We start from the raw sequence: 19,385 nt of genomic DNA, 5'->3' as shown, positions 1-19,385 counted from the left end.
TTCAAAAGATTTTAAAAGAGTTTAGCATCATCACTACAAATGACAGCTTTTTGGACCTTCAAGGCAATTTCAATTCATTTAACAAAAGCCTGAAGCTCAACATGCAGGGACTTATAACTCATGCTAGAGTTAAAATGGTATCTTAATTCATTGAGCGAGTATACACTTCAAAAGATGAAAGAATTAAGTCATCAAATTATTATAATGTACTTTTTGGGATAACTGAGCGCATGCCCTTTGTGTGACGGTGCACATTTTAAGTGGATCTGAATGAATTAGGACTGTCCAGAAGCACATCATGTGTTTGTCCTTGAGCGGTGTGAGCAGCGCTGTGTCTGGGAGAGAGTGGGTTAGCCGGTCTGTGGCTGCAGTGAATGGTGGCTCTGTTGCAGACCAACGAGCCCTGAGCCTTCTGACTCATCAGGAACACGAGGTCAGCACTTGATGTTTCCTGGACATTGTCTCGGTGTTATCTCAAAGCTTCGTCCAATCAGGTGACTCACTACTTGCAGCAGCTCAGTATTCCTTTCAGTGCTGACATCTTTTGAGGGACCCCCAGTGTAAAGGCTAATTATCCAAATGGCAAAAATTCAATTTATGTAGTCATTTGACTTGTTAATAGAAAAACTTTATGCCGTTATGCCAATGATGTTTTCAATAAAAAAACATTTGCACAAATGCAAGCCGATTAATTGCAAGTTAACTATTACATTAATGCGATTAAATATTTTAATAGTTTGACAGCACTAGTTATGAAGTATCAAAAAATAAGGCCAGTCCAAGATATTTAATGCATGTATCAAGTGTGAGTCACCCAAAAGCCACAGCTTATCTCTTCATGCCTTAAGCACCCACCCTAATTCCAGCTGGTCCCATCTGACCACACCTTTTTCCATGTTTTTGTGTTATACCAACAGCTGTGAAGCAAAATGATATGAAAAGAATTGACGCCATACCACACTGGACCAGATGAAGGACATTTTGCACTCCAGTCGCTCTGCAGAGAAACTGTTCCAGAAGGTGGATGACAGGTAGCGCACCCATTATCCTAACCGTCACAGTATCCTGAACACAAACCGAGGTCAGAGGCAGTTCAAGGGTAATGGGAGCGCTTGTTTGCATTCCAGAGCTGCTTCTATGTCGCTTTAGTGGTCAGGCAGTCAGTGTTTGTGAGTACTGGGGGCACATAATCTCTGCACCCTCCTATGAAGGGCTACAGGTCATCCGATGGAGGGAAAGGTTTATCGTGGGTTAGGGGTAAGGGTGTGCCGTAGTGAACAGCCAATCCTCCACTATGAATAGCCTTCACCCAAAACCCCTGAGGGCGGAGGAGGAGAGAGCAGTGTGCTGACACGCTACACTTGAGAAAGACTGAGTGGAGGGGGGTGGTGGGGTTTAAAGTAACTGGGGGCCTAGTGAGAGCCTCTGTGGCCTCCACTCTTCAACTAGACACTGGGATGGTGACATGGGTTGAGTTCTGGTCTGGTTCCAAGTTGGTTTAAATAACTGGATTTTTTTTGCTAAAAATTGTTTGTCAATTTTTTTTTTACTAAAACATTCAGGGTGCAATTTAGCTAAAAGTATTGAGAATTAGATTGGCAAGCTTTCAGTTTTTAAACTTTTGTTGTTGTTACAACCTTAACCTAGATAGAGCTTGTATGGGATTCGAGAGGTTTCTGATTTGGTAACACGTTTGATACTGGATTAGGATTCCATCAAATGGCATTATCTGGGGCGATGAGACCAACACGCAAGTTATGAAAACAGCCATCCCACAATATTTATCCCATTCTAGTTTTTGGGCCTGAAAAAAAAAAAAACAGCAGACCAATGCAACTGACTTTTAAGTAAAAGCTTATCAGTTAAGAAGAAGTACTACAGTGATATCACACACACTAATCTAAATTCATAGTTAAGTGTATTTCCAGATATTCACAGCACAACTCGGCTCAGTGACAGACGAGAAGCCAAGAGCAGGAACAAAGCCTTCAGTGCGGCGCAATGCTTATTGGACTCTGGTCACATGCAATCTCCCAGGCCTCCCTCATAAATCAATGCTATCCGGCTGAGGGGGGAGGGGGGGGTGCTTGGTGCCAACACTAAATCCAATAATAAAATGGGCTGGCACCACTCAGCCTGATGACGGTGTCTACCTGAGCCCTTAGGGGTGACAGCCGAGCCCGGGGTGCCAGCTTCAGCTGTGGCAGCAGAGAGGAAGAAAATCAGCAAAGATGTGTGTGCGATTGTTTGGGAGTACATGTGTGTATTTGTTCCGATATCAGTATCGGTATTGCCTCCAATACTGCCTAAAACGCTGGTATCGGGAAGTACTGGAGTTTATGCACTAATCTGATACCACATAATAAAGCCCCGGAGAAAATCTACGGTTTCCGTTATAATTGACTGTCAAACTGCATAATAAAAGAAAGTTCTGTGGCATTCAGTGTGTTCCTGTTTTACAAAGAGTTTAACCTAAGCCAGACCAACAACACAAATATAGAACATCAAATCCCATCCATACAGGCATAGCAGTATACAGTTGTTAAAACATAATATAATATATGACATACTAGTATAGGATCAGTACTCGGTATCGGTCGATACAGAATTTCAGGTATCAGAATCGGTATCAGAAAGCAAAGAATGGTATCGGACCATCTCTAGCATTTGTTACAATCAACAGTGTTCCTGGTTGGGGTGTGTGTGTTTTTGTGGCACATTGCCAGAGGCAAATATCTGAGTAGAGCACTATGGGCGCCAGGCGCCAGCTGAACTTTTTTATTTCAGCCCGCTGCTGCAACTGCCGGGCAACTTGACTGCACCCTGGCACCTGTCTCACATACACACACACACAACATTAAAAAAAACACACACAACAGAGTTAAATGCATGTAGCATGAAAGAGAGTCACATTAAGCTATGGCACCTGTCAAGGATTTACCATGAATGGAAGGAGACACCTCTGATTTCCTGAAGCCACAAGCCGGGACCTTTCCTTCCGTGCTCAAAGTGAGAAGCTGTGTCCACAATCCCTCACACATTCACTACTTCCTACTCCCAATATGGCGATTTCTATGTAGATTACTCTATAGTGAGCTCATTTGCAAAATTTAAAAAAATTCATTTTCTCAGTGCCGCTATTTAAATTATTGCCGTCGCACAATTAAAACGTGCCAGATCGACGTTGGCTGGGGGATCATCCATAATAAATTCTGACTAAATATATAATGTATATAAATATATACTAAATACATATTTAGGTATTTAAGGTGTTTTTCCCATAGAAATAGAAAGTACATTGGGCAAGTACAAAATACTTTGTGGTCGTGTTGTAATGCATTGCTCTTACAAATGTAATTTAGCTAAATCTGAAATTATTATTATTATTATTATTATTATTATTATTAACCGGCAGTTTAAACTTAGCGGCACTGTTCAGAACAGGGCTAACAAACATTAACAAGCTAGTAAGTTAGCAATGACTTGTTTTTATTACTTGGCTATGAAACTAACTTACTATTGCAAGTTAAACAGAAGTGATTTACATTTGTACATCCGGTTGCAGTCGCGCTGCTCTCCCTTGTCCGTCTGTTTTTTTTTTCCTTCAGCGCAAAGCATGATGGTATATGGTGCATGGTTAGTGACCATCGTCCACTACTTTTCAAGATGCATTATGGGATACTTTGTCCACTATACAGTATAATAATTTTAACATTTATATTCATACAGCACTACAAAATGGCGAACTGAATGACGATGTGATTTTGGACACAGCTTAAGACTATCTTCTCTACTTGCACAACAGTGGAGAAGAACAGTACTGCCCCGGAATCCTGAGCCCACCAGATTTATAGCAAGCAGACCAGTGCTCTCAAACACCACATTGACTGAGCTGGTGAAAAAATAAAAGACAGCCACTTCTGAGACTAACCATGACCCTATGCGCTATCCTAAACATGGACATAAAATTAATGATTCACCACTGAGTGAGAAGGCAAGAGGATGAGTAAAAACTCCTTCAAATAAGCATTTAGAGCCTCATGCACTGCTCTCTTCTTGCACCGCATCCCTATTAAATGAGCAATTTCAGAAGTGACTGTGTTTTATGAATGCTGCTCTACAGTGTGTCCCTGGCTCCCTTCTGGCTGCCAAGGTAACAGCAATCAATCGAAGATCTAAAGTAGCCTTCAGGAGAAGAGGTAGTCAGAGAGGACACCAACTGACATTGGGAGCCCAAACTGCTGCCTATGTATAGTACCAGTCCTTAGAACCTTAGGTTGAACCTTACAGAAGTACTTGAAAATAGTGCAATCTAACATCCTAATTTGATTTATAAATCAAATTGTATATTAATTTATATTAGTTATTTATGTGGTTTCTGCATTTTAATTTGGATTATCAGCAACATTTTAAAAACCCTTTCCACTGTAGCTGGAAAGTGAGCTGTTCATTTCTGCTGGTGCAAACCGTTTGGCTCTTATAGAACTTGTGCTGTAAACTGAAGCCATCAAACTCCCAAGGACAGTGAAAATGAACAGGCCAGTTTGGACACTGACCAGAGTTTTTCCAATAGCCTAGTCCAACCCCAGCATACAATCCAATTTCCAGGGCTAGGTCAAGGCCTGGTTATGATTTAACTGTGCCCCAGATTTCCTCTCCCTTCCAGGCTAACACCTGTAGAGGATCTGTAAGCAGCACCAGTCTTCCAGGTCTAGACAAAAACATCTCTGCGTGCAGTATCCCCAATCACCGTATAACCTAGGAGCAATTAATGTAATTAGCATCTGCCACCAATGCAAAGCTAGGGGAGAGCCTGTGGGTTGCCTGATAGACGTGTGATGAGACCTTGTCCCACGAGATCTTGTGAGAAAAAACTGTGACAAGATTTCTCATCAAGTTAAAAAGTGTCCCAGCTTTACTTTTAATGATATTAAACAAAGAAATGTGATCATACATGTGATCATACATGTGAAATGTGATCATACATCGGTACTAGAGTAGCCTACTCCCTTGTTTACTGTTGCAATGAATGCATTGCAGAAAAGAAAGGAGCATGTCTTCACAAAAATTGTCTGTTGAGTGTTTATTGGGAATTTGTTTGTGTTTGGAATGCAGTCACTATGAAACAATAGTAAAATAAACTTTATTTTTATATGTCTACTGTACAATGACAAGTTCAAGTACAAAACAACTGGTCTCAACTACAGCCAGAAAACGGTTATGTTGTAAGTTTGGTTCTCTGAGTGAAAAGATATTCTCTCCACCATAAATATGGTATAAAGACGGTGTAACTGTTAGTTATACAGGAGAGAAGCCGGTAATTTGAGTTTGTGGCAAAACCTTTCAGTGCTTCTTTTTCATTTTGTGACTTTCAATTGAATAAAAGGACTACTTTTTTTATTTTAGTCTTATTTCTTCATTGACGTTCTCTTTAAAATAGGTTAAAATCTTGTCCCGGTTCGTTCTCGTGAACCCAATCTTGTGTCTCAAGTTGTGTGCTAGGTGTCACATCCCTACTGCTTGTAGAGCATAAACAGCATACATTAAGATTTTCTGTTCTGTTTCTGTCAAGAAGACAGGGAAATGTTTGCAGCCAATGTGAAGCATCTGACATGTTCCGTATTACTTCTACACATGTCAAACCTTATCTACAACTCAAGGTCTTCTGTACTTTAATCACAGACAAGAACAGACATACTGTATAGGTTAGCTTAAGAAAACCCACAGAGCCCCCTGCCTGCTGCCGTCAAACCTACAACCCAGAGGACCTATCCTTAGGTCTCCCCATTGTGGTGTCCCTGCCATCAGTGACAACGATGGAAAGCATACACTCAAGATCAAGGCCTCCCTGTTAAATGTATACATTCATACACAAAAATTACAAAAGAAGTGGGACAAGCCTTTGAGAGAACCCATTTTGGGCAATGACTATGATTTGGAGCAAGATCTCCAAAATAAAATGTGGGCTAAATGAAAATGAGGACAATGTGAGAGAATGGACTTTTCCCAACATAGATGGGTTTGTCTCTTGATGGCCGATACAATAACTTAAGTAGGCGCTTCTCAGAATAGAAACCCCATAGATCAACCACCTAGCAACAAAAGTGGAAAATCAAGCTGACCCAATTAGTGCCGACTCTCAGCAGAGTATTGTTGCGGCTTACTTAAATTCACTTCAGTCGAGGCAGATGGTTCCCCTGGTTGTGGTGGAGAGTTCCTGTTGTTATGATCTATCTCTAGTTTTGCCTTAAGGCATGAAGACTAATTCTGGCCTCTGGGAGTGGCCAAATAAAATCCTCAGGCAAAGTAACAGTTACACTGTTCCACTTATTATTCATCCTCTTTATCTTTCCTTTCATTTGTCTTCCTTCCAGCAAATCTACTGCTCCTTGATAATTTTTTAAACACTTAAAAAATGCCCTTGTATGCCAAAATCCCACTACTGGACAAAATAGTGGCTGGTTTTCGGACCGGACCCACCCCCCCATACAGTAAAACTGCACATTTTAGAGCCTAAGGCACACCTGTGAAATAAGCATGCTTTCCAATCAGCATCTTCATGTGCCACACCTGTGAGGTGGAGGGATTATTTTGGCAAAGGAGAAGTGCTCACTAAAACTGATTTAGAAAGTTTTGTAAAAAATATGAGAGAAATTAGCCTTTTGTTTAAGGAGAAAAAATATTTGATCATTGATCTCAGCAAATGAAAAATGGCGGCAAAACCCAGGGTTATCAGTTTTATTCTGTTTAAGGTTGTAGCTGTACAGCATGTATTTGAGGAGATGTTCAAAAGAGTCTCAATTTTGCAAACACTGCTTATTTTTAAATTAACATTTGAAATAACCCACAGTCCTGCATAGAAGATCCTTTGAGATGATGACAGGGAATTCCAACGTAAATGAACATTTGAATACAACCTGATTAACAACATGAACATGAAATGGGGAAAAAAGCAGCCAATCGTGAGTACCCGATTGCTGCAGCACTAGTCTTTTAGTTCTATTTAATGCACAGGAATATTTTGACAACACTGTCTGCTCTAGTTCTTAAAAACTATGGCCATAAAACAATCGCGGCCCCTTCTATGGCACCAACTCTCGATCAGTACACCGTAAACGGTGGACTCAGCCAGCCTTCGGCCCTTATCAGGCACTGCTGAGCTCAGTTCTATTCTGATGGTGGTGTTATGAAACACTGTGTGGGAGTTGTAGTATTATACATAGCTGCCTGTGTAGGCCAACTCTTTAATCAGTCACTGTAATTGCTGGGATGGACTTTGAACCACAGACATATTTGTCTCCGCTTTTCATCCATGGCTAAACATCTAAGGGGAGGGAGGCAGCAGGCACTTGGGCCCTGGCCGTGCACGGCTCCTGCCCCGGCCCCGTGAGCAGTCAAGCATGGCGGAGCAACGAAGGGGTCACAAACAGAAGAAAGAGTTTTGGCTCAGGGTGGGACAGAGAAGGAGAGACTAGGAATGGAGGGGGTGGAGTGGTTCAGAAAGAGGAAAGGAGGGAGTGTAGAGGCGGCGAATGCAGGGGACATGATGGTACACAAGTCCCCAGTGGCAGATTGAGTGCTTTTAAGAGCCCAAACAGGGCTCTCCTCTGAATACTAAGACTTTTCATGGAGGCAACACTGCTACAGAGACGTAACTCCAAAGCCTCTCCTTTGAGGCCCCTGCAATATATGGGGCTTTCAACAGCTTGTGCAAGAGTAGGTCTAATTGGAAGTCGAGGCGATACAAGGAGGGGGTTAGGGAGGCGGGAGCAGAGGAGCTAAGGAGAAGAAGAGGGGCGAAGAGGGGTGCTTGATTTAAGAGGCCATTGTTTTAACAAGTACATTCTGCCTCCCCCTCCTTTCTCCTCATGGCCTCCCCTTCAGATGCCCACACTCCACAGAGTCAAAAGGCGGCGTTTAGCCCCTGTGAACGAAGAGGGGCTGGGCTTGTTTTGACACTTTTTCCTCCTTGGCTTCTGTGAAAAGGCCTTGCTTCTATGGGCCACTCAAGTTCATTAGGGAGTCCAGTGCTTTCAGACGCGTCCCCATTCCAGCTCTATGCCTCAAAGGGGGCCTCCAAAGCTCTTCACTGTTTGTATAATAAAGACCCTCACCACCTTCACAACTACCACCTCCTTTTCCTTCATCACAGCCCTGGCTGAGTTAAAGCCTGTACGGGTCCATTGAACGAAAATGATGAAGAAGAAAGAGTGTGGCTGTGTGTGTGTGTGTGTGTGTTCGTGTGGGAGGGTGGGGGGGAATGCAAAGAAGAAGCATGAGCATGAAGACATAAGGCGGAGAAGGAAGATGTGGGACAACCATTTCTCCTTCCATGAAGTATGAATTACAGGTACAGTGCTTCCCCTGCATCAACACCAAGCTGTAAAGGCACTCTCTCTGGTCAAGCATTGTGTGTGTGTTTTTTGTGTGTCAAGAGTCAGGTTTCAGCTCTCACACTTTCAGGTGACATCATCAGTATCGAAGGCACAAAAGTGAGAGATGTCACTCTAGAAGGGCAAAGGCACTGCGATTATACAAGCCCTGAGGAAGTCTTAGTTGCTTATGTATTTATGTGTGTGTGTGTGTGTGTGTCTACATGAGCTACACTGAGATAATAACTGTGAGAGTAAAAGTGGGGGGAATTTACACCTCTGTTTTCTTCTAGCTAGCAGTTAGCTACCTATGGTATGGTGTGTCATAATTTCTATTTTAAGTATAAAATGTCCCAGACTTCCAGGGCACAGCCGTCTCTGTCCTTATTATAAACTTGGAACCACTGTTTAAATAGCTTATGTTACGCATGCTTTAGTTTTATGCTCTTGTTTTAGGATCTTGAATGTGTTTTATGCTATTTTAAATTTGGCAAATGATTAGTTGATCATAAAAGCACAATAATTAAAATGGTATTACAAATCTTAACAATTAGTCCATCAACAGAACATGAATCAACAATTTTGACAAAGCTATGAATATTGAATGTATTTCTTAAAATCGGACATTCCAAATATTATCTGGTTCCAATAGAAATGTATTTGCGGTTTTCTTTGTTTAATGTTGCTAATGGAGTATCTCTGTGTTTGGACTGTTGATGGGACATACAAGACATTTCACCCTGGGCTCTGGGAAACTGATGAGCATTTCTTCTCTTTTTTTCAATTTTATATTCGCCATTGAACATTTGACAGGCACTGTAGCCATTGGAAGTTGGTGTCACCTTGAGTCAGGTTTTTGTGAGTGTGTCTTATATTTCTTTGGAAGCATTTTTAATACCATAGTTGCTGCAGCGTGCCTCCTACTGGTTTCAACAGCTAGATCGACATCAGATACATAGCAGGTGTTTCCCTGCAGTTGTTGAGTCGCAGGGTGGGAAAGGCGACACTGATACACCATGTGATCATACTGTACACAATGTGATCGCAAAGTCACCCAAGTACGTTCAGCTGTTTTTCTACAGAGATGAGGTACAGACCAACATCAGATGGTACAAAGACAGCGGCTAAACATGATATTCGTTAACTACCGGAAAATAACAGATTGCTAAAAAAGATACATCAAGCCTTGAAGCTCCCATTGGGTTGCCATGAGTGTAAATGCACAGACAGGATGTGTTGACGTGATACATGATTTAACACGGGTGTGTGTTTTGGGAGTAAGTGTGCTGAGTTAAGTCTTTTGGGGGAGTCTCAGTCAAATCATATCACACTCTAATCTTATCTAAAGCTTGAGAAGGAAGCTCCTGAACATATGGCTGAACAGGCAGTTTGTGCATACAGGCATGTTGAGGGAGGTGAAGGGCCATTATCCGGGCACCTTTTGGAGGTAAGCTATGAGACAGCTGCAGGCCCCCATCTGCAGGACCACCACTGGTGAACAGAGAGGGTGGGCAGGACAGAAAAAGAGGCTGACCGTAAGCAACCTGGCGGAGTTTAAGGTGCTGAGCACGAGAAGTGCACATACTATATATGATCAAGAGAATAAATGGGGGAATACAACTACAAAGAAATACCTGGGAAACATGTAGCAAAAGGACAAAAATGGCCATGTAACTAACAATCCAATACTCACCTCCTGTGGCTGAAGGGTGGCTTTGAAATGTTTGCAGCTTACTCCAGAATGTGTAGTCAGCTTGGGAACACAGCAGTTAAAACGGATTGCAATGGTGACCCAGCGCCAAGGCAAAAACTTAACAAATGTCGCAAAATATGCTTCTGCATGCCACAATAACGCCTCCTTGTAACACAAAAAACTCTACAGAAAGAAGCAAAATTTGCAATTTTATGGTGGTGCAACAATTGTTTGGAACTTCTGGATCAACAGAGAAGGAGTCAATCAATTATGCTGCGTGACGGGGCCCGTTTTTTTTTTTTTTTTTTTTAAGGGATTACTTTGAGATCTTTGTCGAAAAAAATAAATCTCATATTGCACCATATCAGTCTCTTGACAAATCATTGATTCATCCTCAACATCTGAAAATCCTCAACAGTGGTATGATAGGTTTCTGTGGGTGGTTTGGTGACTTTATTTTTTTTTAAAGAAAGTGTGCATTTGTGCGTGAGATGAATATTGTGAAGAGAAGCAAAACACAGAGTCACTCTGACATCAATTAACAGAAGAAGCTTCATCTCTTCCATTCCATGAGGCTGTTTCCGAGCCACACACACGCGCGCACACGCACGCACACAGTTTAGTTTTTTAACAAACTATACTGAAACAGGGAAACATTACACACTTGGTTGAGACTTTTTTCAGCAGCAGATTTACAAGCGTTCAGTGCTCTAGTGGTGACGACAGTTTGTATGGGATTAAGTCAAGATAGACTACAGAGGTAATGAAGGAACATGTCACCCAGTGCAACAGTGTGGCTGCTTGATTGAGGTCTTTGTGTTTTACAATTAAGCTCTATGGAACGTAGATGATAAGTCATATCAGGCTTTGGCAAAACAATTCAGTGTTGGCTGAAAGCTTTCCTTTTTGCATGGACTCGCAATCTTGACAAAAGACAAAAACATCGAGGAGAAGTGTTGATAAAGGAATTTCATCAGTTGTAAAGAAATGAGCATCCAAAAGAGGATATTAAATCCAGGACATTAATGATTAACTACTGTTTATTGAGAAAAACAACTTTCAACTGCCCATTCATTTCCAAGATTAATTGGATACCCCCTGCCCAAAAGATGACAAGGGGACAACTGTCCTGCACTGACAAATTGTTGGGATGTTTCTACTGCCCACAGGCAAAAGTCATCCCCAAACCATATGTTTGTGTGTGGCCCACTGAGCAGTTTAAGCCATTAGACACGCTGAAAACATAGCCCTGCACAAATTCCTTGTTGACATTCAAACTGAACCCGTGCAGACACTGGCATCAAACAAATGTCTTCTTTTTGTCTTTAAAGAGGATCCCATCGTGTCTTCTTGGATACACAAGAATAAGTGGCTTATTTTTAATGCATGGCTGAAACCACATTTGGAGAACAAAAATCAGCCGAAGCAACAGTCATTTCTCCCTGATGTCTTCAACCTAATTTGTTAGAACCATCAGCGTCCCTGCAGATGTTTTGAAGTGAAAGCCCTGAAGAATCAAGTTACTATGGATCCGTGGAAGTGTGTGTCCTTCAAAATGTCTTTGTGTCCCTGCCCCCCTCCCCTGGTGTTGCTCAGACAGCGAGTCTCCAGCTCTGCTTATCTATCTGTCCTTTACAACAGACCCCCGCTGAGACAGAGAAACAGAGTTTATTACAGTCTCCAATAATCTGAAACCCCCAAGGAACACAGATTCATACTACATGGCCTAAAAACACGGCAACTGTCCCTTTTGATACCAAACCTCTACGGTGACGTGGCCTGAATTTCATGTAACACGTTTTCTTTTTAAAAGAGAGTGGGCATGTGTTACCTGAGGTACATTATCAAAATGTGACAAGAATGGACTGCATTTATGTAGCTCATTGTCTCTCATTTCAACAGTCACACTCACACACACACACCATTGGGAGCAATTTGAGGGTAAGCGTCTTGCTCAAGGTCCCTTTGCCATGTGGACAGGAGGAGGTAGGCATCAAAAACACCAAGCCTACGATTAATTGCGGACCACTCTACAACATGAGCCACAGCTGCCGGCAGACTATATGCTTTTGTTGTGAGTGATCAGAAATACGGGCCAGAGTTAGTTCGGATTGCTCGTTTTCCATTGCTGTCCTTGTGCCAGATGTTAAAATGTATCTCAATTCTTTTGGCTGCTTTTGGTCAGCGGAATAAACACCTTCAAACATCAAGCCTTTTAAATTAACAAATGCACATTGGTGCAATCTATCATCATCCTCGTAGTGTGTGAAAGCAGCAGCTAAAACAGTATAACTGAATTAAAACCTCGACATGGATTTCCACCAATGGCCCATTTCTGTTACGCTGCCAACCGTTGCTCTCCGCTCTGATGGCTGCCAGTGGTTGTCGGTTTGCTTGCTTGTGTGATTTCAAAGCGGACATCTGTGACATATATTAGCGCTGTGAACATAATTGAAATTGGCCGCGGGGCCATGGCATCATGTTCGGAAATTAAAAACGACCCCAAAGACGAGAGTTGCCCTGGGGGGTCTCTCGCAGAGAAGGCTGCCCTCGCTGGGAGAGAGCCAGGTGACTTATAGGAAGGTGAAGGAACATGAGTAGAGAGATGGGGGGGGGGGGTTCTCACATTCATCCACATGGGAATGTTGGAAGCAGTTGAGGGGGGGGGGGGAGGGGGGGGTTCAAATCAAGTAATCATAGGTTACCTCAAATGCTACCTTGGAGGTGCAATTCCATCCCCTCAGCAGAGACACACAAAGCACTGTGGGGGTATCAGGTGGGCCAGTCTGCCTTCCCTTGGTGAAAGCAAAAGCCTGGCTGACACCAACTCAACCAGCTAGACCAGAGGAGGGAACGCACGCACGCACACGCACACACACACACACAATACAAAAATCACATACACACACATCCAACACAGCAGCTCCGGTCTCAGAACCCATAATGAAACATTCACCCTTGTCCTCCCCCCGGAGCCCCTGAATAGTTTCAGCCTCGACAAGAAAGTCAACAGAGTGGAAGGTAAATGTGCATATATGCCAAAACAATCAAACCCTGCCAAGTGTACAGACAAAGGAGTCCCGTTTCATAGACCTTGAGCCACGGCCACATCCTCAAAAACAACCGTTCTCTGTCGGGGAAAAGTATCGTCGCTGCAGAGTGGAATCTGTACCAAAAACAACTTCGTGGCAAGCAATTAATCTGTCTGTAGGCTGAGTTATTCTGCAATATCAACATTGCAGCACCATTAATACCAACATAATTACTCTGAGGACACTTAATTAAATGTGGTGTTGGAGCTATTTTGCAAGAGAATGTCATAAATCGTATTTCTAATGTTCGCTGGGTACGCGAAACCACGCCTGCAGGTTCTGCGAAAAGGTCACTAGTTAAAGTGTGTGTGAGTGTGTGCTCGTCCAAGATGAGTAAGGTAATACCAGGGGACTAATCAATCCAATGTGGGGATACAGGTGTCAGCGAAGGACAAAGGCCAGCAGCAACCTAAAGCAAACACAAGGCCAAACCCCTTCCATCCCCTCCTCCACACCGGTCTTACTCCTGGGACTTTCTACTTCTTCTGTTCTCCTTCCAATTACCACTAGTGCTGAAATAATTAGATGATTAGACGATCAAAAGAAGGTTCATCAACAATGTCTTCAATAGTCATGAAATGTTTTGTTTCCCCAGACTGTTCGAGCTGTTATTTTTTGTTATAAGTTATCTGAAAATCTCATTTGGAAGATATTTTGTTAAAGCACCAATTGTCCACTCTGTAATATCGCCACAATATCAACATTGAGGTATTAGGACAGGAATATTGCTATATCTAATTTTTTCCATATCCCCAGTCCTACTTTAAGTTGAACAAAAAAAAAAATATTTGAAGATGTAGCCTTAAGTTCTAGTAAACTATAATGGACATTAGTTTATGACGCAGCCCACCTCTCCTCCTTTACTGTCATCATCTCCTTTCTTTTCTTAATCTTTGTTTGGCTGCAGAGGCTGAAACCAATCAACCCCACTTAAGGAAGGATTTTTTTGGACAGTTGCCAAGCTGTCAGATTCATCCAGCCTAGGTGTCTCAGTTTAGTACTGTTCAATTCTGCAGGAGGAGGCTCATCATTCAATCACACAAAGTTAAATATTTCATCCCATCCCCATTCCGAATCAGAAGTACTTTATTGATCCCCGAAGGGAAACTCTGTGTTGCAGTTGCACAAATGGAATAAATATCAAAAAATAAATATAAGGAGTGTGGATATGTACGGTATTTACATAGTTAAAGGAAAGTTATGATATGGTATTTACATAATGAAGGAGTTGTAATGGATTGTAGATTTATTGGTCAATGACGCTTAACTTCAAATCCAAATGTGATCTAACGCCAGCAGTGACGCCTTCAGTGGAACAACTCCAGAGGTTCTGACTCAACCTGTGAGTCCAATCAATAGTTTATTAGGAAATGAGGAGCCTTCAGTGGGGATCGCAGGAGTGGGTGAGGGGTCATCCTGTCCCGGACGACATCATTAAATCATATAACACACTCCCCAACACACCATTAAAACTAACTCAGCCTAGTACTGCAAGGCCACTAGACCTAACTGTGAAGGCTTCTTGACCCCACACAACCAACACACACACACACACACCACACACTTTCTGTAAGCTGGGACCGGCAGCTGGTCTTTATAATGCCATTCACAGTACACAGCTTAGAAATTATAGCCTATATGTTTATCTTATAATACAAGACTCAGAAAATAAGCCGCTGCTATGTCCAGGTTAGAGCGATACATCACATTGCCAATATTTGGAGCCGATCTAATAATCGTTTCAATTTTTTACGCACTGGAACTACATTTTTGCTTTGAACATTTTATTTAGTCAATTCATTGTTCAAAGACATGTCTGTGTTGGGTTTTCATGTATCCTGGAGTTTTCCAACCACTGGATAGCTGTGGGATGAGATCTTGTCTTAAAGAGCCACTAACCCTAAAATAATGTCATTAGTTCGAGTCTGACTGTCAGTTTCACATGAGGGTTTAAATGCTATTTCGGAGGATTTTCCACCTTGACAAATGTAAAACGCTGAGTGGCAAATGCCGTATTTGGAATTGGTGACATAATGATGAAATTTAAAGGTCTTGAATTGAAAATTGGAATGAACACCATTTATCAGGTACTGGCCCTACAGTGTCACTTGTGTCACCGTGGAAAATGCCAACAGCAGCAGCTCTTACTCACGCACGGCAGACAACGATGTGTTTAAGACATGATACAGGCCTGGTCGACTTAATTGCTTTAGAACGAGTCCGGATGTGGATCATTCGGAGGGGGGGCTTTTGTTGTCAATTAGATATTGAATCTTATTTGGCTGACATTTTGGAGACAGTCTATTGGTGACATTTAGGAGTTGTCACAATTACAGCAACCCCTTTTTGAGGTCTTACCAGCCAATTACAGATACAATTGTTGCTATCCTGTCAGATAAATCTTTTCATGCCATGTCAGAGGGCACAGCTCCCGTGTGTGACTGTGTGTGTGCATGATGCTTAGCCCGTTCTCTCTGTGTGTGTGTGTGTGTGTGTGTGTGTGTGTGTGTGTGTTTAGAAATAGCTTACGTAGTGTCTTTGCATTCCAGCGGCTGTTCTAACATGTTGTAAATACAAGGTGTTAGAGAAAACATAGGAAGGGGGTGGTGGAAATCACTCAGACCTATTACAAGTGCTGATTTTTTTTTTTGGGGGGGGGGGGGGGCGCAGGATGTAGGTTATCATAGATAAACAACCCAGTTCACCTGCAATTACAGTCGAGAGCAACGTGCTTAAAAATAAATGGAACACGCACTAAAATTGCTGTCACATCCCATGAAATAAAAAACATTTAAAATATTTTAAGTCAATAGATCATTTGCATAAGAAGTAACTCAAAGGTGCGTTTTTAAGTAAAAGTTAAAAATACAAAACACAATGCTGTACATTTTTGCAGCTTATAACCCATGCAACAGCACAAACTCCACTACATGTTGTCTTTTGTACATTTCATGACTTATTCTCAGCTTCTATGCATCCACAACAAGCCACAAGTTAAGCCAAACCAGTACAATGTTTGCAGAATGCTGAAACCACCATTTTAACTGATTTGAGATTTGTTGTTTTTTTCTTTCCTCATCAGCCAGGGCTGATAGCAATCTGCCTGAAGGAGGAGCTCTGACAGGTCATCAGACATGCATACACCCCTCATATTGTAGTCCATACAACCCACATGCATGAAAACACCAAAAAACAGTTACAACATCTTCCAAATCCCCATATTCCCCATATAAGTTTTGTTGGCATGCAGGATAAGTAGTCCGGAGTAGCCTACAAAACATGGCAAGTATCAAAAGTGAAATTAAAAAATTAAAACATTTTCTCAAGTCTATAAATCTATAAAAAAAGAAATGCAAATCTGACAGCTCTGGCCATCGCTTCACTTACACACACGTTGTTGTCAAACTAACTAAAAAAAAATTATAAAAAAAAATTTAAAAAAGATGAATGCTCAAACTTAGACATATTTTTCACTACAGTTTCTAGGTAACGACCTAAATTGCGCTCTCTAATATGGGGGAAACTTGGCTGCTGAGTTTCTATGGCTGAATGTGCGAATTCACAGAGCCCACAGGGACGGAATACAACTGAAATACAGTTATCAAACACCGGCGGTGCAGACACCTCCGTTCGCCTTTCCCAAAACACGCTCGCTTGCAGTTTCAACTCCACTTTGCAGCGTTTTTAAACGGACATGTTCTTACCTGGACTCTGGCAGAGCAGCAAAGTTATCAGGGAGACCCACAGCGCCGCGGCCAGCTGCATCTTGTACCCCGCTTTTCTCTCGCTTCTCCGGGCTTCCCTTTCCCTTTTCCCTCGTCTTCTACTTCTTTGCCTCAGAGTTAAATATCAACGTGCTTCAGTTGCAAGTAGACGCTCCGACTTTCACGCTAAGCTCATACCATGACTGACTTTTTAGCCCGTTTTCTCTGCCCGACCTCCTCCACCTCCTTCTCTTGTGTGTGATAACGCGACAAACCGGGATTAAAAAGTTAACTCTGAGGGGTACAGCCTGGCTACGGTCTCCATCATGTTGTGCTCTAGTTCCTGACGATGTAGCTACCAAAAGGAGCTGTGGGCTGTACCAACGCAAGCTAAGGGGGAGCTAACTGTGTCTACGGCGGTGTATTTAAGCGAACGTGTTCGTAAATGAGCATCAATAGCAAACGTTTAGCACGTTACGTATCATACAATACAAAACAAAAATTTAATCACCCCAACTTGTTGATTTTTTTTACGTTGTTATTACTCTAATTCCTCTCCCTACTTCCCTATCCCGCAAGGAATTGGCTCGTCCAAAATCTCAGCACTCGTTGTGTCATTTCTTAAATTACAATGTCTTTTTTTAAAAGAGACTAGTGGTCAGCAAATCAAAGGACAAATTCAGAAAGCGTCGTGTGTCATGAGTGTATTGTTTGTGAAGAAGAAGAAGAAGAAGAAGAAGAAGAAGAAAGAGAAGGGTAAAAAACCTTCTCTGTGTCACTTATGTCATTGGAGGCCATTGACAGAGCAGTGCTTTCCACAGTTGGGTTATAATGGCCATAAAATGAGGTCATTACAAAGCCATTATTTAGTAACCTACCACAGATTTACAAAAAAGTTACTAGGGGGTATTATGGTTTATATTAAAATGTAATTAAGTCATTGTGGACAAATGATTTATATTACCCCAGGATTACAAGATGTTGCAATAGGGCTGATATAGTTACACCACAAGTTTATAAACGCAGTTTAGTCAAAAAAGTCACTATTCACTATTGTACACACAGTGCAACATCCTTTACAAATATGGCAGGGATCCCATCAGACATTAAACAACCAGGCCTATTTATTACAATTAAGTCAATTTACATTCACCGCATGCTCCAATAAGAACATGTTGACACTACATGCTTAAAAATAAGAGTTAAATCAAATAATATCACCATAATCTCACTTTTAGGGATCACATATCACCGTTTACTTTAGGAATAGTGCAACAGCACCACAACAGATACAATAAGGTGAGTGAGAAATTAGCTGGTGTACACCAAAACCAATTAGAATGCTAGTATGTTAGTAAGTAAGTTTATTTATAGAGCACTAATCACAGAGTCACAAAGTGCTTCACAGGCCTAACAAATAAATACGTTAAACAAATCAATGGTCAATATAAATCACAAAGGCATAAATCACATAGTAATGCAGTAAACAAACTGGCTAAACGAACGCCTGATTAAAAAGAATAAAAAGTCTTTCGCTTTTTAAAAATATCAACAGAGGCTGCCACTCCTAAAACATGAAGCTCTGTCACCTTTAGTTTTCAGCTTTGTACGGGGAATAGCCAGTAAGCCCTGATCTGAGGACCTCAAAGATCTGCTGACAACATAAGGGTGCAGAATGTAAGCCAGTGCCTGACCATGGATGACCACCATATGTAATTACAAGAATCTTGAACTGGATCCTGATGGTATGAGGGTATGAGAAACTAAAAATGTACATTATGTCCTGTAAAGAAAAGCGACCATGATTGGGAGCGACGACAGCCATCCTGCACACAGTCTTTTCAGCCTCTTGCACTTCCAGACTAGCAAACAGCTCTATGCACCAGTCTGTCAGGAAACTGATCTCTCTCCCCTCTCTGCCCCGCCGCTCTCTCTGCCCCCCCCCCCCCCCAGAAATCATATAAAATCATAACATAACATTTTATCATCATACAACAATTTGATCTATAACAGTATATAACATCATAAAATATAAAATATAACATCATAAAAAACAGATTGAGACTTTCTTGTGTTTTTGTCTTGTGATCTTGTCTTGTGATATTGTTGCCGTTTATTGTTTTATTGTTAGGAAAAATTCCTTCCGCAAAATCTGTTGAGCACTTTTTTTTACTCTTGTGGAAGGAATGTCTTGTCTTATCTGTAACTGTCCTCTTCATGTCTAGTATATGTGAACAAATTGAAAATAAAGCTGACTTGACTTGATTAATAAAACCATAAGTAAAATAATGAACTTGAATTAACTTAAAAAAATAATGTATTACCTCATAGATACCAGTAGCATACAGGACACATGTACTCAATTATATCCAGATAATAATCTAACAAATGCGATAGTTTGTCTTGAAAATATTTATTCTGGAAGTAAAGTTTAGAATTCAAACAGTGGTCCATGTTCACAATGATAATAGAAAATATTCTCTTCTACCTCAAAAAGTGTTTCAGTCAGACTCAGTGTGATTCT

The 19,385-nt window shown here is 41.5% G+C and overlaps 1 protein-coding gene across 3 annotated transcripts in view; it reads right to left on the bottom strand.

Moving 5' to 3' along the window:
- Positions 1 to 17,219, bottom strand: part of lrp4 (low density lipoprotein receptor-related protein 4) — a 117,549-nt gene extending 100,330 nt beyond the window's left edge. For 2 of the 3 annotated variants that reach the window (XM_034873238.1, XM_034873254.1), the window contains exon 1: positions 16,862 to 17,219. In XM_034873238.1, coding sequence (XP_034729129.1) covers positions 16,862 to 16,922 — 61 coding nt within the window. In that variant the 5' untranslated portion in view covers positions 16,923 to 17,219. The remainder of the gene's footprint in view (positions 1 to 16,861) is intronic. The other variant, XM_034873246.1, reaches the window with a different exon arrangement.
- Between the last annotated feature and the right edge of the window lie 2,166 nt (positions 17,220 to 19,385).

The sequence above is a fragment of the Etheostoma cragini genome, chromosome 1, assembly GCF_013103735.1.
Source record: "Etheostoma cragini isolate CJK2018 chromosome 1, CSU_Ecrag_1.0, whole genome shotgun sequence".
NCBI classification, from domain to species: Eukaryota; Metazoa; Chordata; class Actinopteri; order Perciformes; family Percidae; genus Etheostoma; species Etheostoma cragini.
The sequence above is the reverse complement of the archived record's forward strand: the minus strand, read 5'-3'. Positions and strand labels throughout refer to the sequence as shown.